Consider the following 26,268-nt stretch of genomic DNA (forward strand, 5'->3'; position numbering starts at 1 on the left):
AAAAGTATTGGTATGTTTCTTTATGATACAAGTCTCATTTTTTCCAACATCATCTGTCTTCACCCCCGGAAAGAATGAAGCTTTCATAAATGAAAAGAAAAGGTCAGTTAGGGCCCTGGTCTTGTTTTCATGCTGTTTTGAATGGATGGTGATCAAATCCCTGCCAGTGCCTTTAATGTATTCCTACTACCCTTAATTAGTATGCTTACCTTATAAAAAAAATAAACTTTTTTTTTCTTATGACAACTCAGGATGTTTTATTTTTACTTTAAGCTTTCAAACTGTAGAGTAAATAAAGCAAAGGCTTTTTGAATCAGGCCTACCTGGGTTCAAGGCATGTGTTTTTCCTCTTTGTACATTATTAGAGTTATTTCTTTAAAATTACATTCTTCACAAAGTTTCCTCTACCAATTTGGAAGACAGATGTAACTTTTCCCCACTATCCCACTAAAGATATGGCCCTTAGATTTTCCATTATGCTAATTCATTTTCAGAGCACTTTCCTATTTTACAAATGAGGACGTTGAAGCCTAAATGAAATAATTAGTTAAGGAAATATGAATCCAGAGTGTCTGGGTGAAAGTCCATTCTTTGACTCTACTGTTTCTACTTTTATATAACCACCCAAGAAACATTTCTCTCTGCTTATGTATCCTTAAAAACAATGATAATAATGTTTAATACTTACATATGTATCAGACACCGTTTCAGCAGTTTACCTATTTTAACTCATTCAATCCCACAACAACCTTAGAAGGCAGGTACCATAATTATCTTCATTTTACCAAGGAGGAAACACCGACAGATGTTGTTGATCAAGCGTCACCCCTCTGGTAAGTGATGGTGTTGGGATTTTGATGCAGGTGGTCTGATTCCAGGTCTGTGCTCTTAATTACCATGCTGTACTTAACTAACCTCAAACAGTTATCCAAAAACTCCTGTGAACTCTTAAGTCAATTTTTGTTTCTCTACTTTTGCTTATTTTTTTTGGTTAATGTACATAATTTTTTCTGTTGTTGCAACATATAGGCTTATCATATTTAATCTTAAATATACAGAATGCATCATATGTGTCATTAATGTTTACTTAAAACTTACAAAAGTCCAGAGGTGCCTGGCTGGCTCAGTCGTTAGAGCAAGTGACTCGACCTCAGGGTCATGAGTGAAACTCCATGCTGGGCAAAGAGCTTACTTAAAAACAAAGACTTGGAAACTTCATATAAAACTCATTTTATATCATATCTACTTAGGGCCACTTGTAACATGAAGTTAAAGATTAGACGCTTGAGTACTTGAACAAATCTCTTAATTTTGTGTGAAGAACCTTTTGGGATTAGCTATACCTACTTTTATTATATTTGGCTTTAAGGGTTGCAGTGTGATAATGCCCTGAGTGGTTGGACTGCATGCATTATCTATGACTGCTTGACAGTTAAAGGGCTAGCTACCAGTTTTGGTTGATTTTTCAGGGGAATGGCTTATAAAGCCTAAGCAAAGTTCAATGTGTAGAATCAATCAGTGGGCAGGTAAAGGACTTAGGACTTTGAGAATTTCAGTTAGCTCTAGGGTAGTAGTTCTCAACCAGCTGAAATTTTGCTTCCCAGGAGACATTTAGCAACGTCTGGAGACATTTTGGTAGGGTGTGCTACTGGCACCCAGTAAGCAGAGTTGAAAGGATGCTGCTTAACTTTTTACAGTGTACAGGAAGCTCCCAAGAACAATAAAGAATTATCTAGCCAAAATTAACAATAGTGTTGAGATAGGACAAAACTGCTCTAAAGGCATCTGACCACAAGTCTAGCCTCCCTTTTTCAAATATCCATTATTTTTCTATATCAGATTGCTTTTCACGTTGTAGTAGTTACTAAAGTTGCAAAGAAACAAGCAGGCTCTAACATGTTTTCAGGTTGGGATGGGGAACAGAAGGGAACATTAATTGAGTGCCAGACATTTTTATACTAGGTGTCTTATATATGCTATCTCCTTTAATCTTACCAGCCACCTGTGAGGTAGGTAACAATTGTGTTACAGATGAAGTATTTGGGGCTGAGAGAAGTTGAGAAGCATTTTCAGGAACTGACTCCTAAATGAATATGTTCTATGACAAATACCTGTATTTAGGATCACTTCTTTTCATTTCTTTCCTTTGGAAATCTCATCCTAGTTCATTTCTTTAGCGGTCACCTCTAAGATCCTATTCCTTTGAAAGTTATTGAACACACGCCAAGCCTTTTTTTCAGTCCGTCTTTAAATGGCTGCTATTTTAGGCATGTTGCTAAAAATTAGGTGCTAAAACAGAGAGAGGTAAGATGCAGGTACCATCCTCCTGGTGGGAAATGAGTAAGGTTTGGGAAAATGATACCTGAGCATTCTGAAAGATGACAAGGAATTAATCAGGTATGAAATAGGGTATCTGGTTCTATAGGGAAGTTTGTTTGGAGATAGAGATGGGAGAAAACTGTTTCTGTAGGGGAACTACAGATGGTTTGATCTGACTGGAGGAGAAAGTAGATGACATCCAGGCTTTGTACAGTGGACATGTACTGGATCATACGTGTGATCTATTGCTAGATCCTTACTTTTGCAGAACCTAATTTTAACTGTCTGCTGACTGTCTCCTTCTGAGTGTTCTACCGACCCTTCAAAGTCATATATATCAAACTAAATCCATCTATTGTCCTAAATCTGCACCCTCTTCCATGGCTCACTAAATTCTCGTTCTCGAAAGTTTGGAACCTAGGTGTTTGCTTCATCCGCATGTAGTTATGAGAGTTGGTCTTGTCTTCTTCAGTAATGTTTCATAAAACCTTTCCTTTTCCATTCCTGCTGCCACAACTCAAGCATTGACTTTATTTTGCTTAGACTTTTTTGGCTTCTCAACTGGTCTCTCTACCTCCAATGTCAAGTTCTTCCTAATCTTCTTCAGGCATAGCTCTACTTGTTCATCATAACAAATACAAGTAAGCTCTGAAGTTGATGTTAGGAAGGGTTGAATCCTAAGAGCCCAGTTCATAACTCTCTGACATTAGCAATTAAAGATCGTTCCAGGTCATGACTTTAGTGATATCAAAAAGAAAACAAACTGCAATTTTCCAATCTGCAAATATTGAGCTTTTCTCAAATTATTGCTTCCTAACCATTTCACTTCCCTGGATTCCTTTTATTCTTTCCATGTGTGTTCTACCTCACTATGGACTCTTGTTTTAAAATTGCATAGTAAATATAGGCAGAAAAGTCTGTATCTTAGGTGACCAAGTAACAGTTTTAGTCCCCTTTCTTCTAAAACACATTTTTTTTTCTCTTTCAGAAAATTCTCTGGAAGATGATTTTTACACACTGAGCACACTGTTCCAGGAGTGGTCTGTTGTGAGGATTAAATGAGAATATATGCAGACTGGAAAGGAACAAGGATGATCATGTGTCCCTAGTCCTTAGCACAGTGCTCAGTCCTTAGGAGCTGTTCACTTAACATTTGTTGAATGAATTATTAGTACAGCATAGAGTGGGACTGAAAACCTTCACTTTTAGACCTTGTATTTTTAATAACACAGCCTAAAATTGAAGTTGGAGGCTCTTGTTTGGGTGGTACTACATGCTGTTCCTTGTATTGACAAATGTAATCCTTTAAGATTAAGGCTTTGGACTATCAAGGAAAGTGGAAAACAAGGTCTCCTGAGGTACTTTTCATGGATGTCAAAATCAGTTGCTTCCCTGGGCATTATATACTAGGACAGAGTGAGGGAGGTGGAGAGAGAGCCATGGGAAAGGCTGTATGGGTGGTCCTGGGTGACTAGGGGTAAGCGTGAAGTTCTTAGAGCTCAGGGAAAGTGGAAAGGGCTCTAGGAAAAAGATAGGCATTGAAAACTGTTTCTCATTTTAGGTATAGGTCTAGACTGGCCAACACTAAATAAAACATGAGGCTGATATGCTACTTTCACCTGGAATATGGCTCCACTTCTCTTCCATCAGTGAAAATCCTGCCTGTGTGCAAAATGTTCATGGTTAAGTGAATAAGAGAGAGAGAATCAGAATTATACAGAGCATTTTAATCAGGATGGAAATCAGTAGAGTAGTGATTAAGAGCATGGTCTCCAGAATCCGACATCTGGTTTGACCCTTGGTCCTTCCTAGCTGGTGATCTTGGAACAGTTCCTTACTGGCCTCTGCCTCTGTTTTCTCATCCCTGAAATGAGTATAATAATAGTACCTACTTCAAAACATTGTTGATTTCATGAGAAAATAAATATAAAATTGGTGGCTCATAAGTCTTCAATAAATGTTAGCTATTATTACTATGGTACTGTTTATTCTACTGTCCACCCCCCTACTCTGCTCCAAATGCAGCAATTACAAATTAAAAAAGAAAGCAAAGATACAGGTATATTGGAGAACAAGATAAGTATCTCCAGGGACTAACACAGAAATGAAACATGCAATTAGACTCTGAGTTCAGGAGCTGGTGGAAATAACTGTGCAAGGGAACTGGAGTCATACAATGGATGAAACTAGGGGCTTGGCGGGGCTAGATGAAAAGAAGTCTGAGCACCTCTGCTCCTGGGTATTGCTTTAAGAAGCTGTGGACCTGAAGAGGTGGCACAGAAAAGGCTGAGCTGCCAGATGGTTCAGAGTTGGGAACTGTAATTTCCACACTATCATGTGCTTCAAGAGCACCAAGCTTGGAGGTCATGTGATCTGGAAGAAGGGTGACCTATCTCAAACCACCAGAAAAAAGGAAGGGAAAGTTTGAGCCTGCAAACATAATGAAGGAAAGAACATTATTTAGAAAATAAGCACAACAATCAGGAGGTAAATTCACTCAAAATCTAATGAAATTACTCAGCAATTTCATAACTCCTTAAAAAGGTAGAGTAGTAGCTATTAAAAAACTTGCTATGAACAAAAGGTAAATATGAAATAAACAACTATGTAAAAGTGTAAATGGCGTTATTGAAATTAAAACAAAAAACTACGTTGATCAAACATATTTTAAGGGAAAATTAGTGAGTTGAAAGATAGTACTGAATAATTCACCCAGATGTAGCAAAGAGAAATAAAGAGGAATAAAGAGATATGAATATAAATTTGAGAGGCAACAACTTAACATCTAACTGGGTATCCCAAAAAGAGAAACAAGTGTAAATGGTAGAGAGGATATATTTGAAGAGATGATGGCTGAGAATTTTTCCAGACTTTTAAGATCAGTATTCTCTGGTTGAAAGGGTATTCCATATACACAGTAAGGTAAAAACAAAAATCCATACTAAAATTATAGAGATTTTTATCCTAATAATTAATGTGTATGGAAAGAATCTGAACATTTAGACAACAGCAAACATTTAATAGTAGTTATCTCTACATGGAAGGATTGTGATTATTTTTGTTTTCTTTATTTTTATTTTTTTGGTATTTTTCCAACTTTCCTATACTGCATGTGTGTGCATATTGGGACTCAGGATTTTAAGCTGGATAAATGATGTGCACTAAATCTTGGGTGAGAAACTATACGCACTAAATAGGTATCTCGGGTGAATGCTAAGTGGCTAGATATTACCATTACAGAATGCAACTCTGGGATACTAGTAGATCTGGAACTTTATAAAGTAAGTAGTAGTATGATTTTATTATAGATTATAATCTTTTCATCTATATATCTGAAATTCCAAAAGCTCTGAAAACTGGAAGTTTTAAAAAAAGTTTGAGATGAATTAATTTGTCAGTAAAACTTGATATGAGACTCTTTGTAGTGTTTATCTGTCTTACACAAATGTGTATGTTTTGTTGTAGAAATGTTAATCTGTTAATGGCGTGCTGCATGAAGCTCTGGGTGGTTTACAAAACAGTATTATCTTCCTAAAACGTGTAAAGTTTGGAGTCTCATAAGATTCTGGCCCTAAAATATATCTTGCCCATAAGTCAGCAAAAGGATTGGGGAACCTTTATTAAAATTTTTAATTGCTTTTAAAAGTTTGGTATTGTTCAGGAACATTAAGTTCTCATCAGTCCTGAGGTTCCCATTCTGCACATTTATGATTTTAAATAGATGTTTATTTCAAAGATCTCTTTTATAATACTAAAATAATATATAAGATATATATAATATGTAATAATATGGTCTTTCATAATACTGGTGTTGATTATGTCATTGACTTATTAGGCTTTTCTTCTCTAATACTGACTGATGAAAGATTTTTCTTCAACTTCTGGACTCAAGATTTGAAACGCTTATTTCACTGAAGTAGACTCACAGACTGAAAAAGATACTTTTTGAATATTTTCCAAAGCAGGTTTAAAGTTGTTGCTCTTACATGTTTTATTTCTGATGTTTTTGCTTGTACTTGTTTGTACTTGTGGCCTTGGACGATTTGTGTTCATCTAGAGAGTAGTGTTAATTAGCTTTCAGCATAAGAACATTAGACAGGGGCATGTGGGTGGTTGAGTCAGTTAAGTTTGACTTCAGCTCAGTTCATGATCCCATTAACTTGGTTCCTGGTATCTAGTCCTGCATCAGGGCTTCCTGCTCAGTGCGGAGTCTGCTACTTCCTCTCCCACTGCTCCTCTTCTCTGCTCATGCATGCTCTCTTTCTCACTCTCTCAAAATAAATAAAATCTCAAAAAAAAAAAAAAAATCCGAACATGCGAATTTCCATTTGCATTTTGGCTTTCATTGCATGCATGCTGATTTCAGTATCTTTTCTAGAATAGAGTAAGAAAATCTGTAGAGCAATTTTTGTGTAAGAAATTCTTTTTTTTTTGTGTGTGTGTAAGAAATTCTTATCTTCTCAAGGCACATCAGTTTGGTCACTTGTAACAATGGGCTCTGGCTTTAATTACTAGTAAATCCTGCTATTTTGCAGTTACCTGCAAATGCAGGATTATAGATATGAAAGTAGCTGATGATCATTGATCACTCACAAAATTAGGAATGATTAGAAATGATATCGAAGTGATTACTTGGCTATTTGTCTTCTGGAGGCCAAGGTTGGACTTTATCAGTGCATCCCTAGTAGAACAATTTCTAGGTCTTTAAGAGACTTAGTTAATGTAACTGGAAACTCCAGCCAAATAGAACTCATTCTAGGAATGCATCTCTTGCCTCCATTGTCCTAGGGTATATTGGATTTCTCACATAAGCCATCTTAATGTAACAAGAAAGATGGCATTTCTCAGCCCCAAGCCAAAATCTCCTGAGCCCAGTGGAAGGGATTTTCCACATCCATCTATCAGTTTTGAAAATACTTTGATTGGAACTGTCTAGGTTACATACCCAGTATTGAGCCAGTTACTTTATCAGGGGTGGAGATTTTGGCCAGCCTTGGATATATTCTTCCTCCTCATCCTGTGTGTCATGTGTGCCTGTGTGGATGTGGGTGTGTGTGTGAGCCTGTGGTGTTTGTATGTATGGGGTAGTAGATGGAGTTCAGGGAGACACTCTAATCAATAACTCCACCAGTGCTGTCATTCCTTCAGCATGAGAAAAATCCATAGCAGAGAAAAACCCATTTCTATAGCATGTATAGAAAATATCTGTGAAAACAAAGGAATCACCCACCTATTGATAATCTCATTCCTCAGGGTCTAGCCAAAGTGTGTGTCTTCTTTTTAAAACTCTCCTAATCATCCAGCTTGGAAACACCTCCTCTGGCTGTTTGTAGTTTATACTTTGCATTATTGCTGTGCTGTGCATCATGTACATGTTTTATCTCGCTTACTGCTGCTTGAAGTCAGGAAGCTAGTTGAGTAACTCTTAGTGCCTCATAATTAATTACTTCATTGCAATATAACAGGCTCTAAACTTTTGTTGAATAAATGAATTCTTAAGTAACTCTTTAAAGATATTTTATGATTTTGTTTGTAGTACTCACTATTGCAAAATGGGTTCATGTGTTAGTGGTAAATTCTTACCTATTTCTAAGAGTTGATAGAATCCTAACTGAGGACACTTGATGGTTTTTGGACCTTTTATTTTTCTTGTTATATGTAGTGAGCTTTGTTCAAAAGAAATCCTATAGTGCAGGACAGTAGAGGCAAGAGGTGCACTCTTAGACTGCATTTCTATTCTTTCTGGTGACTGTAGTGAACTTTGACTATAATAATAATTTCTTGCATTTGTTCATGGGGAAAATTCCTTCAAAAGTAAAAAAATATATATTCTTCTGCATAAACAGTAACATTTTATTAAGGCCCTGTAGTCAGTATTTTCTTTCTTTTTTATTTTTATTTATTTATTTTTAAATATTTTATTTATTTGACAGAGAGAAATCACAAATAGGCAGAGAGGCAGGCAGAGAGAGAGGAGGAAGCAGGCTCCCCGCGGAGCCGAGAGCCCGATGTGGGGCTCGATCCCAGGACCCTGAGATCATGACCTGAGCCGAAGGCAGAGGCTTTAACCCACTGAGCCACCCAGGCACCCCTTCTTTCTTTTTTAAATACAGAATTGCTTATTTGGCGGATGAATACTCTTTTCTGATGAGTAAATTTACAAAGATATCAGTTGCCTATCAGAATGATTAATCTTTTTCCTTTGGGTTAACAAGTCTTTAATTAGTGATACTATTTGCAGTGTCATCAGAACTCTAATTGCTAACTCTATTGTTAGGAATACTGTTCTAAATTTTGTAGCGTACCGTGTAACATAATGTACTGTGTAACCATGGATAATACCACAAAATTGGTCTTTTAAAAAATCTGTCTCTGTTGACTCATCTAGGAGGGGTCATTTAAAAACAAAATATGGCAAAAGAATGAAATTCAGATGTCTTAGGTTTTCTCAAATTCCGTTAAGCTTGATATAGCAATATAAACTGTTTTACTCCCTGAGCCCTAGAGCTAAAGTCTGAAAAACCATGTAAGTTTTTGAGTAAACAAGTTGAAATACAGGAAAATTATTTCCTTCAAAAATAAACAGTTAAAATATGTTGTCTTTGAAGTTAACCACATTAGAGATTTGGACATTTTCTTGTTTTATAGGCATGACTGAGAGAAGTCTTGGATATCTCCTATAATAGAGTTTTTCAGAAATTGTTTTTCTTAAAGAGAGATGAGGCATTAGTTATCATTTTTGGTTTTTAATTTTGTTGAAGATTAAAGCTGTTAAGCTGTAGAAGTGTTAAGGCTTACACCCTCAATTCTGTCTCTGTTCTCACACACTCAGGATGAACGGATTATAATTCCTTTTTAGCATGGGATGGCATGTTAACACACATGAAAGTGTACTGACAAAATTCTACTTTGTCTTGTGTATTTTACTTAGCACTTTCTTATCCAAATGTATAAAACTGGGTAGTTAGACTTGAATTCAGTAAGTAGTACTCAATGTTTAGTATTGAAATAATATTTTAGTAGAAAAGAAAGGAAAAGATTTGTCTTTCGGGGGGGTGTGGGGAGTATAGGTTCTTCTCTTTATGGTAGGTTTGACTTCCTTGGGTCTTTCCCTATGTATGAATATTGTAGGGATGCTCTGTAGAAAAATATATGAACTTCTAGATATACACTCACATATCCTTAGAATTGGGAGAGATACTAAGTTTTGTTGGCCCAGCCTACTACATGAGGCAGGAATCCCTTCTTTAGCACTCCTCTTCCTCTACTTGTGTACCATTCCTCCCCTCGATTCAGCACAAATAAGGGAAGAGGAGTACATTTTTCCACTAATGGAAACACATAGACACCAGAGACCTTTGACTTATTGAAGCTTGAGTAAACTACATTCCTGAGAAGATTTGCTAATACCCTGTAGATACGGGGTCCAATTCAGAGCTCTTTAAATGATCTGTTCACCAAGATGTTGCATCTTTACACTCTTAGAACAGGTCTATACTCATTAGTAGGCTCTCTAGCCTTTCCCTTTGAGAAGCTCTTCCTTTTTAGAAGTGTTTCCAGAGACTGATGGAAAATGCTGATGGGAGTGGGGGTAGGAACAGGTGGGAGGTGATGACTGAGTCCAAATTCCCTGGTACTGTGGTAACTCCCAGAAGTACCTAGGGTTTCCTGCAAATTATGGAGTCAGGATGTGAAAACAATAACTTATCTCAGCTAAGATGTGCCTCTGAAATTTTAATTTACAATTTCATGTGATTTTTAGAAACTCTTTGAACATGTTTTAGAATCTTTAGATTGTTAGTGCCTGATGAAGTACTTAAAATCAGTCTAATATTTACATTGTACAGTTGAGAGAATTGAAGCCCAGAGAGGTTAACTGATATCAGTAAGGTGACACAGCTAGTTACTTAAAGGTATGAAGTATTTGAGTTGAGATTTGATCTCAAGTGATAGCACTTTCCATTGTATTTATCCTCTGGAACAAGAAATGAAGTATCTGTTTTCTTTGAAAGTTTTTTTGTTTGTTTTGAGATAAGAATAACATATTTAAAGATTTTATCAGATGTTTTCCCTTACCTTTTCTTACTGATCCTCACATGAAGGTAACGGTCTTTACTGAGGAAATCGACACAGAGAAGTTAAGATTTCCTAAGTAGTGAGCTCTCAATTCACACTCAGGACCTAGGCCTCACATTTCTTGCTGTTTACATTACACTTACAAAGCTGTAGATTGAGAACTTGTGAAAGTGAATTCTGTGTGTGCTATATAAGCACACTTTTAAAATACATTCTGTGGCACTGTGTTTAGTAACCTTGTTTAGATTTTAATCTTTCAGTTTCTCTTATTGACACATATGTAGCCCTTTCCCCCCTCTCCTCCAAGAATAAATACTGTATTCCCTTGTGGGATATACTTAATGGTATGCTTTGCAAATGGATTAACTCCTTGAACTTGAATTTTGAGCAGATTTCTAATTAAAAAGCCTTGAGCAAACCAATTTTGCTTATGTCTAAGAGTTAAAATGTTCAGTTAAGAGAGCAATTTCTAATAAGTTTTAATATACTTTGGAGATTTTGCACTTTCCCCTGTTAATAATTTCAATATTCTCTTTAGCATTATCAATTATTATAATAGGAGATAACTATTATTGGTTAGAAAGTTTAATATGCCCAAGATTGTACAGTTAGTGAGTGGCAGAGATAGGATTCAAACCTGAATCTGTCTTATTAAAGATTTTTCATAATTAGCTATAATATTTAAATATTGTATAACCAACAGCAAGAGAAATCATTGGTGATTTGTATGATTAAAAAAATTAAGCACACCCTTTGCTTCAAAAAGTAGTCCTACATTATACATGAAAAAAGTACTAGCAATCCTCCAAAAAGCTGTTAATCTTTTAATATTGTTAGTAATTTGAAATCCTATGAAAATATTCTACCAGATCTGAGATGGTAGTAATGAGACCACCTTTTCATTAAAAATGAACTGCAGTCATGATTAGCCTTGTACCGATATAAATAATAATAAAGGTAACTTTTTAAAAGAAATGAAATGTTCTGTTAGTCTACTTTTAAGAATAGGACCATAACATCTCATTAAATGCAAATGATATTTAAAAACCTCAATTTCATAATGCTTGATAATCATAGGAAAAAGGAAGTGGGGGGAGGGTAATAGAGATCAGTGAACAAGAAGGGGGGGATAAAAGGAGGTGATAAAAAAGAAAAAAGCTCAATTCCGTTTAGCTATTTCTGATTTCTGTATAACTTCTAACCTCAGATACCTCATCTTTTCAGCTTTTCACTCTTCTCTGAACTGTGAATGAGAGTTTGTGAGAAACTTCTTGTCATGAACTGGGTGCTATTAAGGTTTTTGTCTAGCTTTGTGTATGCACCTGTGAAGTGAGTGGTATAGATTAAAATGCTTTTCAAACTACATCATGTGTCAGTTTGGTTGTAGCACAATTGGTATTTTATAAAAGAAAATAGAGTAGAAAATACCAGCGCATTGAATATGGTAAGCATTAGTATTGCTTTGTGAAACATTGTTCAATTAGGTAAATAAGTATAGCATACTAGGTTGCAATACAAAATTTATTTTTCACAGTGAGTTTGGTTTTCTATCCCAAAATTTAGTGGCTTAAAATAACAACCATTTTATTAGAGTTCATGGGTCAGGAGTTCAGACATGGTTTGGTTGATTGAGTCTTCTGCTGTGTGTGGTATTGACTAGGATCTCTTGGAGGTATTTAGCTGACAACAGGTCTGGTCTGGAGTGTTTGGATTGTCCTTACTTGTCTGATGCTTTGTTGAGGATGGCTGGAAAGCTTGGCTCAACCCTGCTTCTTTTCCTCTCCATGTAGTTTGTGAACCTCTGTGTGTGGTTTCTTCAGCCTCTTAGTTGGGCTTCTTACCTGGCAGTTCAGGGGTCCAAGAGACCAAGACAGAAGCTGGCAGTCCTCTTAAGGATAGCCTGGAATCTGTTACAGCATCACTTCTATACTCATTGGTCAGAGGAGTCATAGGCTAGCCCAAGTTCAAGGGGAGGGGACATAAACTCTTCTCTCCAGGAAACTGAGGCCTTCTTAATCCGCTAAAGTTACGGTAAAATAATTTTGGAAAACATGACTGAATAACATTTCCAAGTTTTTAATTCTGTTATTGCCCCTTGAGAGATGATTACTTTTTATAGTCCTCCCTTCCCCATTGGAAAATATGTCTAGTTTTGGTTTCAAAGTTCAGAATTTAATTTAAATGTATATATTCTTTTTCCATGAAATACTGAGTGTTTTTGGTTTTTGAAGAAATGATTTAAGATTCAGAAATTTCTGTGAAGTCTTAAGTTTGCTGTCTGACACTGCCGAAAAAGTCTATTTAGTATGCAAAAGGAGCTGCCTTCTTACAATGTCTAAAGATTACATTTGGGTTTAATAACTCCTTTCACATACAGGCTGTCTGAGGCTGTTATGTTTTTGTTGAAAACAGAAAGAGTGAGAAATCTGCTTCTGTTCCCCACACACATTCCATACTTTTCAGTAAAGAAAACAAAAATGTTGAATAAAAGAAAACGTTAGAAAACCGTTCAATATTTATAGAACAACCAAGTAGAAATGATTATTTCTTAGGACAGTTTTCAGATAGAACTGCATATTCAATTTAAGACCATATTTATTTTTACTGTTAAAAAGAAAATGGTAGGGACTAGGAGTTAGTAAAATGGCATACCTATGGGCTATATAGGTAAATTTGTTTTGGAACCTTTTGTAAACATTTGTGATTTCAACTTCTGGAGTCTTGAAAGATCTTGATAAGCAAAGCCTCAGTAAGGCCTAACTTAGATTCACATAGCTGAATGTCTAGGATGGTGAATTTACTTAGCTTGATAGTAAACTCAGCCACTTGCTATTCATTGTGTACCCCTAAATTCTAGAAGAGTAATTAAAACTTTTTTTTGTAAAAAATCACTCTTGTGATTTTTTTTTGAGAGAAACTTCATTTCTTTTCTTTTTTTTAAAAATTAGCATATAATGTATTACTTGTTTCAGGGGTACAGGTCTGTGATTCATCAGTCTTACACAATTCATAGCACTCCGCATAGCACATACCCTCCCCAGTGTCCATCACCCAGCCACCTCATCCCTTCTACCGATCTCCCCTCGAGCAACCCTCAGTTTGTTTCCTGAGAGTAAGAGTGCCTTATGGTTTGTCTCTCTCTCTCTCTCTGGTTTTGTCTTGTTTAATTTTTCCCTCTCTTCCTATATTATCCTCTGTCTTGTTTCTCAGATTTCTTATATCAGTGAGATCCTATGATAATTGTCTTTCTCTGATTGACTTATTTCGCTTAACATAATACCCTCTAGTTCCATCCACGTCATTGCAAAAGGCAAGATTTCTTTTTTGATGGCTGCATAATATTCCATTGTTTTATGTATGTGTGTGTATATCTTTTTTTATCCATTCATCTGTTGATGGACATCTATGCTCTTTCCATAGCTTGGCTATTGTGGAGATTGATGCTATAAACATTGGGGTGCACATGCCCCTTTGGATCACTACATTTGTATCTTTAAACTTGCAAATAGAGCTAACTTACAACCCGGCAATTGCACTACTGGGTATTCACTCTTGTGATTTTGGCAGAAATGAAATTGTGTTTGAAATTTTGAAAAATTAAGAGATCTAAGAAATGATTCTTGGTTTTAATTAGGAGTCTTGGTTAAATTAAATATTAAAATGGCATTTTCATTCATTCATTAAATAGATTTAATCTATTTAAGCATATATAGGAACAAAGGAAGCAATTTCTGAATAATATTTCAGAAGGTGTTCTAGCTAATCGGGAAGATGTCACTGAATCACTGCATCTTATGGGGACATCATAGTGTAGTGGTCTGAAATTTGGATATTTATAAAAGTCTCAGACTTACAGGAGACTTTTGGGTTTATTCTAGTGACACTGGGTATGTACTGTGGTAATTAGCCCCGGTTCTATAGAGTCAAACTACTAGAGTTTGGATTTCTGTTCTGTAGTGTGTGACTGGGCAAGTTATTTAACTCTGAGCCTCAATTTCTTCATCTGTAAAATGGCAATAATAAAACATCTCCTCACATTTGAGAGATAAAGTGGGATAGTACTTGAAAGATACATAGCATGGTGTTTGGGACATACTATGAACTCAGTAACTTTTACTTATTATTCTACTTATATATGTACCTATAGCTGCTAGCAGGACTCCAAGAATGGTTCCTCTCTTGGGTGTTGTTCAAATAAAACTGTATATTCAATTCTGGACATTTATTTGTAGTCTATCAATAAAAAACAATAGGCCCCATGAAGTAGGAAAAAATTAGAAGGAAAAATCTGTTTGGCAAGTCTCTCTCTCTCTCCAATTCTGACCTCTCCCAGAGCTCCAGTCTTCTGAGCTTCTCTTGTGCCTTCTTCATTTTAATAAACAGCACCATTTACTCAGTTTAGTCCAAATTTACTCAATATATTCCAAAATCTAGGAGTTGCTCCTGATTCCTTCCTTTTCCTTAGTCTTTCATATCTAGTGCACCTGCAGGTTCTGTCATTCTGTCTTTAAAATGTCCATCTTCTGTCTGTCTGCCACTATTATTTGTCAGCTCTATTACTGTAATAGGCTTCTAATTTGTTCTTTCTCCTTCAATGCTCCTGTAGTGCATTCTCTATACAAATACCAAGGGTGATCTTTGGAAACAATTAGATCATGTTATTTGTCTGTTTAAAACATTAAAACAAGTGTTAAAACAATGACTTCCTGTCATGCTTATTATAACAAAATAAAAACTTCGTAGGCTCATAGAAGATAACATGATCTGCTTCTTCCTTCAACCACCACATTTCTTCTCTTGCTTGCCTTTTTCACATTGCTTTTCTAGCCATCATTTTCTCGCTATCAGTAATGACCTTCCTCCACCTGTCTTTTCCTTGTCTTTCCATTTTCTCCTATCTAAAAACCCGTTCTCTACACTGATCTGTTTTTAATTCTGTGCATAGCACTTGTGATCATTTGATGTTCTTACTGTTGGATTATTCATCCATATACCCTCATTGGAATGTAAAGGCAGTTCATGTTCTTTATTGGAGCTGAATCTCTAGTGTCTTTTTTTTTTTTTTTTAAGATTTTATTTATTTATTTGAAAGAGAGAGACACAGTGAGAGAGGGAGCACAAGCAGGGGGAGTGGGAGAGGGGGAATTAGGTTTCCCGCTAAGCAGGGAGCTTGATGTGGGGTTCTATCCCAGGACCCTGAGATCATGACCTGAGCCCAAGGCAGGCACTTAATGACTGACTGAGCCACCCAGGTGCCCTGAATCTCTAGTGTCTTGAGCAGTTGAGTAGCTGCTCAATAAATATCTGTTGAGTTAATAGTGAATAATTCCTAAAAGCTTGTTTGTAAGTACAATAGACCAGATCTGAAGTGAAATAAAAATAAGAAAAATCTATTCTGTAGAGACTGTATTTCATAAGATTCCAATAATACTTTGGGAAGAGCTCTTCTTTATTTTGTGATGTCCTTCATACATTTAAAAAAAATATTTGAGAGAGTGAGTGGGGAGGGGAGCAGAGGGAGAGGGACAAGCCGATTCCCTGCTGAGTGTGGAGCCCAAGAGACATGGAGCTCAATCTCATGACCCTGAGATCATGACCTGAGCTGAAATCAAGAGTCAGACAGTTAATCAACTGAGCCACCCAGAAGCCCCTCCTTAATACATTTTTATGTTAAAATGCCCTTCCTTTCTTTCTTCTTTTTCAAGATTTTATTTATTTATTTGACAGATCATGAGTGGGCAGAGAGGGAGGCAGAGGAGGAGGAGGAAGCAGGACCCCCACTGAGCAGAGAGCCCGATGTGGGGCTCGATCCCAGGACCCTGAGATCATGACCTGAGCTGAAGGCAGAGGCTTAACCCACTGAGCCACCCAGGTGCCCCAAAATGCCCTTTCTTTAATGAAGTGGTAGTGATACTCAGTTGTACAGTTTAAAAATGTGTTCTTGGAAGCATTAATAATTGGGTAGCATTGTTGTCCTATACTTCAGACTAGAGGTTTTCTTTGAGTTTCAGAGATTCGTAGTTCACTGGAAATAAAAAAAACACTGTGTAGGTGTTCCTGGGAAGGAGTTTTGCTAAGAATTTTTACTAAATAAAGTTCAGTCAATCAAATGTTACTATATTCTTCAAATTCTCCTGAGAAATAAATGGCCAGGTTCCATTTAAAGATTATATTATTTAGGGTGTCTGTGTGGCTCAGTGGGTTAAGCCTCTGCCTTCGGCTCAGGTCATGATCTCAGGGTCCTAGGATCCAGCCCCCATCGGGCTCTCTGCTCAGCGGGGAGCCTGCTTCCCCCTCTCTCTCTGCCTGCCTCTCTGTCTACTTGTGATCTCTCTCTCTGTCAAATACATAAATAAATCTTAAACAACAAAAAAGATTATATTATTTGAATATGTAATGTTTAAATGAAGTGTGACATAAGAATCTACAGGTAATAATTAAAATGAAAATAGCAGACCCTTTATATATAATGTCTTTGGGGAAGAGTTAATACATTCAGCAGTTTCTTGGAATAATCTTGTCCATAATGAAAACTAACTAAAAGTGAATTAAAATTGATCAACTCTTTGAAGAAACAATCCAAGTTGTACTGAGACACAAGTGAACTTTTTTTCTTTTGTTGACCAATAAAACTGAAATTTTAGGACTTGAGATGTCACCTGTAACAAACTCCCTTATGTTTCAGGTAAGAAAACTAATGGCTAAAGGTAGTAACATTTCGTTGTTAGTTCTGGGATTAGAATTCCTCTCTCCTTTTTCCCAGGTTACCAAACTTTACTCTGTGGCACACAGAGTAAAGTTTACTTTTAGGGAGACAAGTCTTAGGAAATTTCTCTTTTGGGAGTAGCATATAGATTGTTTTAGAAGCATTATTTTCATAGCATCTTAATTTATAGGAAATGAGATGTATTTTTAAGTAATATCCAGGGAAGGCATTCCACGTTCAGTGTTGTGACAGCTGGCCTCATAAGGGCTATGCAGAGCTCTAAAAGTTGTATTTATGCTTTTAATTTTTGTCAAGTTAAGATTTAAAATTAACCAAGAAAATCATAAAGACATTTTATTTTTGTTATTCCTGTTTTAAACAATCTTTATACATGAAAACTAAGATGTGTAAAATAAGCTCAGTTCCTCTAAAAATAAAGTGTAGTTTTGATGGCTTGTGATTTAAAAAATTCATTTAAAAAACAGAAGGAATAAGTTTTGTATTTTTAAAATATTTCAGAAAGATAATTAAAATTTAATAATATGAAAAATTTACATTAATAAAACCAATATATAGTAGAAAGTTTATCAGGTAGATCAATATGAAAAAGAAAGTAAAAATTACATATAATCCCACTTTCCAGAGAAACCCGTAATGACATATTGGTGTATTTTTTTCCCATCTTTTTTCTTTGCTTAATGGCATGTATTTTTTTTTTAATACAGTCAAGATCATACTCTGCATTCCTTTTGCTTATTTATTTTGCTTTCATTTAACATATCATGAGTATTTTCCTACATCCTTAAAAGGTCTATGAAAACATTTTATAACAGCTCCATAACATTCTTCTGCAATTTATTTAACCATTACCCTATTTTTGGTTATTTAGAATATCATAAATTTTTTCTGTTATTAATGCTGAAATGAATAAATGTGTGTACAAATCTTTGTTCACATTGTTTTATTTTATTTATGATTATTTCCTAAAAAAGGAGTTGTTGGCACATACTGCCAAAAAGCTTTCTAGAAATGGATTAATTTATACTCCCACTAACAATGTATGAAAGTGCTTGTTTTATGGCACCCTTAACAGCAAAACTGGTTGTGTTTGAAGAGAACTTGGCTATCATTTTTGGGCTTGAAGCATTTGTTGAAAAATTGAGTGGGGGGGGGGGGTCTGTGTATTTATTTATAGTACCCAGAGGCACTTAGCTGTTTGAGGTTAGTTACCCATTTGTTTTTATAGTGGCTGACTAACCAAACTATTAAATAAAATAGAATATTTCTTATCTACCTACGAGCAAACTACTCTGCCACTTATCTTGATACAATGATTGAAGCTTTAAGGAGGTTAATGGAAGTTAGGAATTTCAGTTGGCTATTTTTCCCCTAAAATTAAAAGATTACATTTGAAATAAGTTAGTTGAAAAATTGATCAAAAAAGTTTAACTAGGGCTCCTGAGTGGCTCAGTTGGTTAAGCGTCTGGCTTCTGAAGCATCTGAATTCTGTATCATTAAGGAAAGATAAGAGTCTGGAATATTCAAATCTTCAATCAATCAAAATAAAGCCATATCAGATCCTTTTCACCTAACAATCAAAACTTGTTTAAATGTTTTTTACTCATTATCATTCAATGCTTCTTCCTTTCTTTCTTTCTTTCTTTCTTTCTTTTTTAAAAGATTTTATTTACTTATTTGAGGGGGGAGGAGAGCACAAAGGAAGAGTGAGAGGAAGAAGCCAACTGCCCACTGTGCAGAGATCCCAATGCAGGACAGATCCCAGAACCCTGAGATCATGACCTGAGCCCAAGGAAGACACTTAACTGACTGAGCCACTCAGGCACCCTCAATGCAACTTTCAGAAAGTTTAGTTTTTTAAAATGTATTTAGGTACCAGTTCATTTCAGCAGGTATAGACATAAAAATGTTATTTCAGCAAATAGGGCTTGTGTGTGATTGCTCTTTCAGAGTCAGGTAAGGATAAAAGTAAGGACATGTTTTTCCATGCAAAAGCAGATCTTTATTCTTTCTCTCCTAGGCCTTTTATTCCTTTTTTTTTTTTTTTTAAAGGTTGTATTTATTTATTTGACAGAGATCGCAAGTAGGCAGAGAGGCAGAGAGAGAGAGAGAGGGAGGAGGAAGCAGGCTCCCGGCTGAGCAGAGAGCCCAATTCGGGGCTTGATCCCAGGACCCTGAGATCATGACCTGAGCTGAAGGCAGAGGCTTTAACCCACTGAGCCACCAGTCACCCCTAGGCCTTTTATTCTTTTTCTAATTTTTCCCTACCCTCCCTTCACCCAGTTTTTCCCATCTCTTCCTCCCTCCCTCTCTGTTTTTCTCACACATGCAAATATACACACACACACACGCAGAGCTACTGAGTAACTATTACTTAAACTTAAAAAAAAAAAAAAAGATTTTATTTATTCATTTGACAGAGAGCAGGTGAGAGAGCCCAAGCAGGGAGAATGGGAGAGGGAGAAGCAGAATCTCCCTGAGCAGGGAGCTGGACATGGGGCTCGATCCCAGTTCATGGGATCATGACCTGAGCTGAAGGCAGACAGTTAATGGACTGAGCCACCCAGGAACCCCTCATGTTCATTTCATATTATGCTTTCCAGTGATGTAATTTTAACCAGTGTGATCATAACAAAGTAGTACTTACCTCATGTGCCAAGGGCTCCAATAGACACTTCACTAGAATTAAATTTAATTTTCGCAGTTCCCTGAAAAGCATATAATGGGTAAACTGAGGGACAGATAGGTTAGGAACCAGCCCAAGGTCATACAGGTAGTAGAGTCAAGCAGAGATTCCACACTGTTTGGCTTGCTACCTTTATAGCCTTGCTACTGAATACAGCCCATGGACAAGAGGCAACTGATGAGATCTGGGTGCATAAAGAAGGAGCAAATTCTTGGCCACAGAGACCTATTGAGTTAGACCCTTATTTTAACAAGATCCCTCAAATGATGTGTGTGCATAATAAAGTAGCACCATACTACATTGTGTATTAAAAATTACATTGAGGTTTTGAAATCCTTCCCAAGGATTATTCCTGATTTGATTTTAGTTCATGTAGGCTATCAGCATTTTCCACAGAGGAGGAGGGAAACTGTTGAATTATTCATGTCTCCTCCACTTCAAATTGCTATTCTGCAGCTTCTTTGATTCAGATCTTTTTTAATCCAGAGAAACAACTGATTTGTCTGCTTGGGGACATTTGGTCAACATCTCACTCAGCAAAGCATAGTTATGTTTTTAACAATCTTTAATCATGGACTAAACACAAAGATTTATATTCCATGAGTTCATTCTGGTTAGTCGTTTACCAAATTAAAGAGAACAATGCTAAAAAAGCGTTTTTGAATAAAACTGGACATCTTGAAATAGTTGATGTTTTAGATGGTTAGCAAGGTACTACAGATCTGTATAAACTGATCTCCCTACTAATTTCATTTTGTGAACATGATTATTCTGTCAGAGGAGCAATGATAGGTAAGAAGGACGTCTAACTTGGACAGTGGAACAGCAATGTCAAGTAGAAATGTAATGCAAGATGCATATGTTTTAAGTTTGCTAGTAGCCACATTAAAAAAGTAAAAAGAAACAGCTTAAATTAATCTTAATATATTTTATTTAACCCAGTATAGCAAAGTATTATAGCATGTAATCAATATAAAAATTATTACTGAAATAATAAATTTTTTTTGTACTAAGTCTTGAAAACTTTGGAATGTATTTTATATTTACAGTGCCTCAATTTGGGTGCTAAATTTTCAACAGTTAAACAGTGAGATACAGTCCAATGAAAACAAAATTGTGTTTGATGGAAAATATGTTATTGCTTTGGTTTTAAACTTTAATTAAAATAAAATAAAATAAATTCATTTCGATCACATTGGGAACATTTCAGCATATGTGGGATTGTGTTTCTAATATAACTGATTTCAGACCTATGGAACTGATCACACCCTATATGGTAAGTGAATGTCACTGGAGGCTGTAGTGTGTTAATAAAAATACTACTTTACAGAGAATAAAGAGGGAATTAAAGCTATTTAGGTTACAAAGCTTATGATTTTACTCCCTCCGATCCTTACTGCAGTTGACGTTTACCTGTCTTATTAGTGGTTCAGAATCGGTTTCTTAACCCTTTGGCCCCACTAAATTTTACGTTTAGGGCCAGGAGTTCGCGTCCTTCCATTTCCCGCCCCTCTTTGGCGTTAGATACTTGCTTCGGAGCTTTGTATACTTTTCAGAAAAGTATGGTTAGCAGTATAGTATGAGTGGGCTAATTAGGCCCAGAGGCATTAAAACTTAAATGTGTACCTGGATCACCTGATACTCGCTAAAAATACCAGTATCTGGACCCCACCTTTCTAGATTATGATACACAAAGTTTACAGCGGGCCCTGGACAGTTCCATATTAAATAAGTCGTTCTAAGTGTTTCTTAAGTCGAAGAACGTTTGGAGACCACCGGACTCAGCAACCGATGATACTTAAAGGCTGCGAGTTCGAATTTAACACATCCTGCTGCTGTTGCCACGCATTCTGTTTTCCCTAGGCTGAGAGGGTTTCCCAGGAGGTTGCTGCTTTTCTTTTGCAGGTGGGTTTTCCAGGCTGTTAAACTCCATCCCCACAGACTGTCCTGACAGCGTCCCTGTCCCAAGTTCTGTTAAAGCGACCTGAGCTTGCAGAGGTAGAACGTGGCCATGTGACTGACAAACCGGTTGCCAGTTGGGGCGGCCATTTTTGAGGCGGGCACCAGCCTCATGCCCCACAAGCCGCGAATAGGGGGAACCTTGTTACCAAGACTTAAGATGGCCACCGCGCCCGCTAGCCACTCCGCTAGCCAGCGCGCCAGGGAGCGGACACCAGACACGCGGCCGGCTGCCTCGCCCGGAGGCGCCCGGGGCTCAGCTCCGGCCGCCGGCGGTGGGCGGAGCGCCCGCCCCCTCCCGGCGCGGCCAATCAGCACGTGGGGCCGAGGTTCGGCGGGGGCCGCTGGCGTGCGGGGTGTGTGAGGACGCGCTCCCGGTCGCCGAGTGCCGGAGCAGAGGAGCAGTTGCCGTGGTACCTGCTGCAGCTGCTGCTGCCGGTGCGGACGCAGAGCATCTGAGGCGAGCGCTGGTGCGTGGGGTAGGAAAGTGAAGCCATGACGTCCATCAGGTAATAAGAGAGGGCGGCAGCCCAAAGTGCTCGCCTACTGGGCGTTAGCCTCCTGACTGCTGAGAACTGTCGCCCCTTCTCTTGAGTGGTCTGCAGCCTCTCGGTGGCACGGGTCCCCCTTACGTTGGAGGTTCTCTCTGCACTTTTTATTTGGTCATTGCTGCTCTCAGAAGTTTTTGGGTCTGGGCACATGGCGGAGCCCAGTAACTAGCCGCACCGGTGAGGTGACCCCCGCCCAGATTCCAGGCTGTGAAGCTTGCTTGTGTGTGTAGTGGATTTCTCATGAGGAAAAAAAAAATGCAGCTACCATTCCCTCCCAGGGGTGACCCAGCGCCTGAGGAAGTGTGACGTGGACCATGTGTGGCCATGCCTGCATGTCATGCCTTCTGACAACTTCGTTGGTGGCCATGAGCAGACCAGTATATTTGGCCCTGCTCTGATGTAGATACGTAGCCCCTAAGTTGCGAAATTGTGTGTGTTCCTAAAATGTTTGCTTATGACTGGAGTTAATATTCTGGTTCCCAAAGGTACCATCTGTTTACCTACTTTTATCTGAGTCACAAGTGAAATGACTTTTGTGAGACAGAGGTATAAAATGAGAGCAAAAAAAACAGGAGACTTATCCCCCATTGCTTTCCCAAAGTTGTGAAGGTTTGTTTTTTTGTTTGTTTTTGTTTTGTTAATGGTAAGAGCTTAATGGGCCGCTCCACTTTCTGCAGGTAGCATTGACAGAATGTTGAACTATGCTAATGCGACTATTTATAAAAAGAGATAAATTGCTTTATTTGCCCAGTGTTCTGAACTGCCTCTTTCAAAGTAGACCTTGGTGTTCGCTGTCCCAGGGAAAGGGAGGCTCTAGCACAAATTGGAAGAGAATAAAATAAATTACTTTTGGTCCATGAGCTTCCAACATTCTAAGCCCTGATGGTAGATATCTCAGTGCTAATTTTGACTGTGTAATATTCAAGAGATGACTTGGGAACCTAATCCTCAGGTAAGATAAGATGCAACTGTGCTGAACTTGGATACAGTTTCTTAAATTATATAATTTTATACTAACATAGACAAGGAGTACTTACCTCATTATACAGAAGGAGAAATCCAGGTGCTAAAACTTGGAGACCCACCTGGAATGGATTCACAGTAAGTTATATTGGGACATAAGAGTCTAGCTTTTAATGCCGAGAGTGTTTTTGGATGAATTAACATTATGCTGTCAAACCAAATTAATATCCCCTCACCTCACTCCCACCTCCATTTCCATACATGCAGTGTGCCACTAATTAGGAGTGTGGGTTAGATACTTTCTATGTTAAGAATCAGTTCTTAAGGTGGACTCAGTTTTAATTGACCATTGCCTTCCTGATTGCTCTTCAGTGGAGAAACACAAGTCTAAAGCCTCGGTTGCTAGCAAGTGACGACTGGATGGCTGTTTTAATGTAGGGGTTGATTATAGTGATGACCCCCCCAATTTTTTTATTTTTTTAAAGATTTTAATTATTTACTTGGCAGAGAGAGAAAAGAGAGGGCGTGTGGGCACAAGCAGGCAGAGGGAGAGGGAGAAGCAGGCTCCCTGATGAGCAAGGAGCCCAATGGGAGGCTCTATCCCAGGACCCTGGGATCATGACCTGAGCTGAAGGCACTCCGACTCCCCCCAAATTTTTGATACGTTATCTAAACCAGATACCACATTTACACCTGAGGAAACAGACCAATAAACGTTGAGTGCCTTGTGCGAAATCATTTAGTAGTAGTTAGGAGTTGAATCCAGACATCCATGATGTAGTGTACTGCATGATGCTTCTATAGAAACAATATACTTAACTTAAATTTCCTGAAAAAGCTGCTTCTATGGACTAAAAGTGTCAAGTATCATGAGAAACAATTATAGCAACTCTTCTGCTTTGCTCCAGTTCTCTAAGGAATTTGATAACTTAGAACTTAGGTTCACGAGTAGGCAGGGAGACTACAGAAGTTGAAGCAACTCTGTAAGTGGTGGCAGTGTTGAATGAGTTGATAATCCTACAGAAAGCAGCTACTTTCCACTGAGGACTGCCTTCAGTGAATTTTGTCAGTTTTAGTTTTCACAGACGTGCTGTTAGGCTTGCTCCCATTTTGTGCCAAGTCTAACAGTAGCCCAAAGATCGGTATTAATTAACCAGCTTTTACTGGTGATGAGAGTGGTCAAGATCACAAAATTATCCAAATCTGATTTTATGTCCAATGTTTTTTACACCACACTTAAAATAATTGTTGCTAAATATAGTAATGTGTGTCTTTTCAATAACAGAATATAAGATTGGAAACCAGACTAGTGGTCAGCATGCCTGGGTTCTGAGTCATTTTTCTTGAGTTAACTGATTTTCCTTTTCTTTTTTTCTCTGGATATTTGTTTAATGAAATACTCAGTGATGATGATGCTAATGTGTATCCCACAGTGTTGTTGGATAGGTATGAAAGTGCTTTTAAGTTTCAGGACATTTTGTAAATGCAATGTTCTCTCATTAAAGCAATTTGAATCTCTTAGAGACTGTTGTCTGAAAAAAGTTTCAATTTTAAATTTTTTTAAAATGTCTTTTTTTTTTTTTAAAGATTTTATTTATTTACTTGGCACAGAGAGAGAGAGAGCACAAGTAGACAGAGAGGCAGGCAGAGCGAAAGGGGAAATGCTGAGCAGAGTCCCATTGATCCTAGGACCTTGAGACCATGATCTGAGCCTAAGGCAGAGGGAGGCTTAAACCATTGAGCCACCCAGGTGCCTTTAAATTTTAGATTTTTAAAATAGGAAGCAAACTCTCCTGATTGTCTCGTTTTACATTTCAAGAAACTGAAGCCAAGAGAAACTGCGATTTGTTTAAGCTCAAGCAAACAGTTGCAGATCTTTAACTAGAATTCAGATCTCTAGACACCCGGTTCAATGCCCTTTACAAATTAACATTCAACTATTAGGAATTCATAAGTAATGATTTAAATCAAAAGCATTTTTAAAAAAATCTAAGATCTTTGAATGAATTTGGCTGGCGATACTGTCTTTTCGACTTATTTTTTGTATTCTGCTCTACTACATCATTACTGATGAGTCTAAATTTATAGCCTCTGAAACCAATAATTCTTGAAGAATAACTTTTGTTTTTTGTTAAATATATCAGATTCCAGCTGGTCTTTATTCGGGAAATGATAAAGCGTATTTGATAAGTTGATGGTTTTGTCATTTTAACTGGCCCAATAGGAAAGTTGATAATGAGTTAAATTCAGGAGACATCAAAAGATGTACAGTGTTTGGCCTAGATGAGAATCTTAAAGGACACCTGGGTCATTCAGTCAGTCAATCATCCACCTTTGGCTCAGGTCCTGATCTGGGGTTCCCTGGATCAAGTCCCTGCTTTGGGCTCCCTGCTCAGTGGGGAGACTGCTACTCCCTCTGCCCCTCTGCCTGCTTCTGCTCTCTCTCTCTCACTCTCTCTCAATTAAATAAAGAAAAAAATCTTAAAAAAAAAAAAAAGAATCTTGGAGGGCATTTTACCATTTTCTTTTCTCTATACTGGACCTTGAGGCTCAAAGTGAAGGATATGTCCTAGTTAGGCAGTGGTAGAGCTTAAGATAGAACTTAGGTCTTCTGACTCCTACTTTATGTACTTTTCACTGAGCAACACTGTTTCAGAATACTGCTGTGAATATTGCCTTGTTTTCCTAACATCAATGCCTAGACTGGTTTTGGACTTTGCTTTAGAGCTTGATTTTGTGCCAGGGAAGACTAGGAAAATGAGGTAGGGAGACAGAGTGTTTGCTATAGAGATAAGGAACCCTATTCTTTGTCCTGTCCAGACTGGTTAGATTTTGTCTATTCTGGGACTTTACATGACTGTGCCCTACATGATGATTCTGGAACTACTTTTGTGGGTTAGGCCTACGTTGGAAAATTTATGTGGGCTGTGAGTTGGGTCCTAGGGTATTTTTCTTCTAACACTCAAGACTTTTGAGATGCGTCCAATAAG

The 26,268-nt window shown here is 37.5% G+C and overlaps 1 protein-coding gene across 4 annotated transcripts in view; it reads left to right on the plus strand.

Annotated features, from left to right (window-relative positions):
* ADK (adenosine kinase) overlaps positions 1 to 26,268 on the plus strand; it is a 538,475-nt gene that overhangs the window by 945 nt on the left and 511,262 nt on the right. The window contains exon 1 of one of the 4 annotated variants that reach the window (XM_046026662.1): positions 22,123 to 22,273. The exons of the other annotated variants lie outside the window; for them this stretch is intronic. Coding sequence (XP_045882618.1) covers positions 22,260 to 22,273 — 14 coding nt within the window. The 5' untranslated portion in view covers positions 22,123 to 22,259. Of the gene's footprint in view, positions 1 to 22,122; positions 22,274 to 26,268 lie in introns of those variants that run through there. 4 annotated transcript variants of the gene reach the window in all.

The sequence above is a fragment of the Meles meles genome, chromosome 13 (assembly GCF_922984935.1).
Source record: "Meles meles chromosome 13, mMelMel3.1 paternal haplotype, whole genome shotgun sequence".
NCBI classification, from domain to species: Eukaryota; Metazoa; Chordata; class Mammalia; order Carnivora; family Mustelidae; genus Meles; species Meles meles.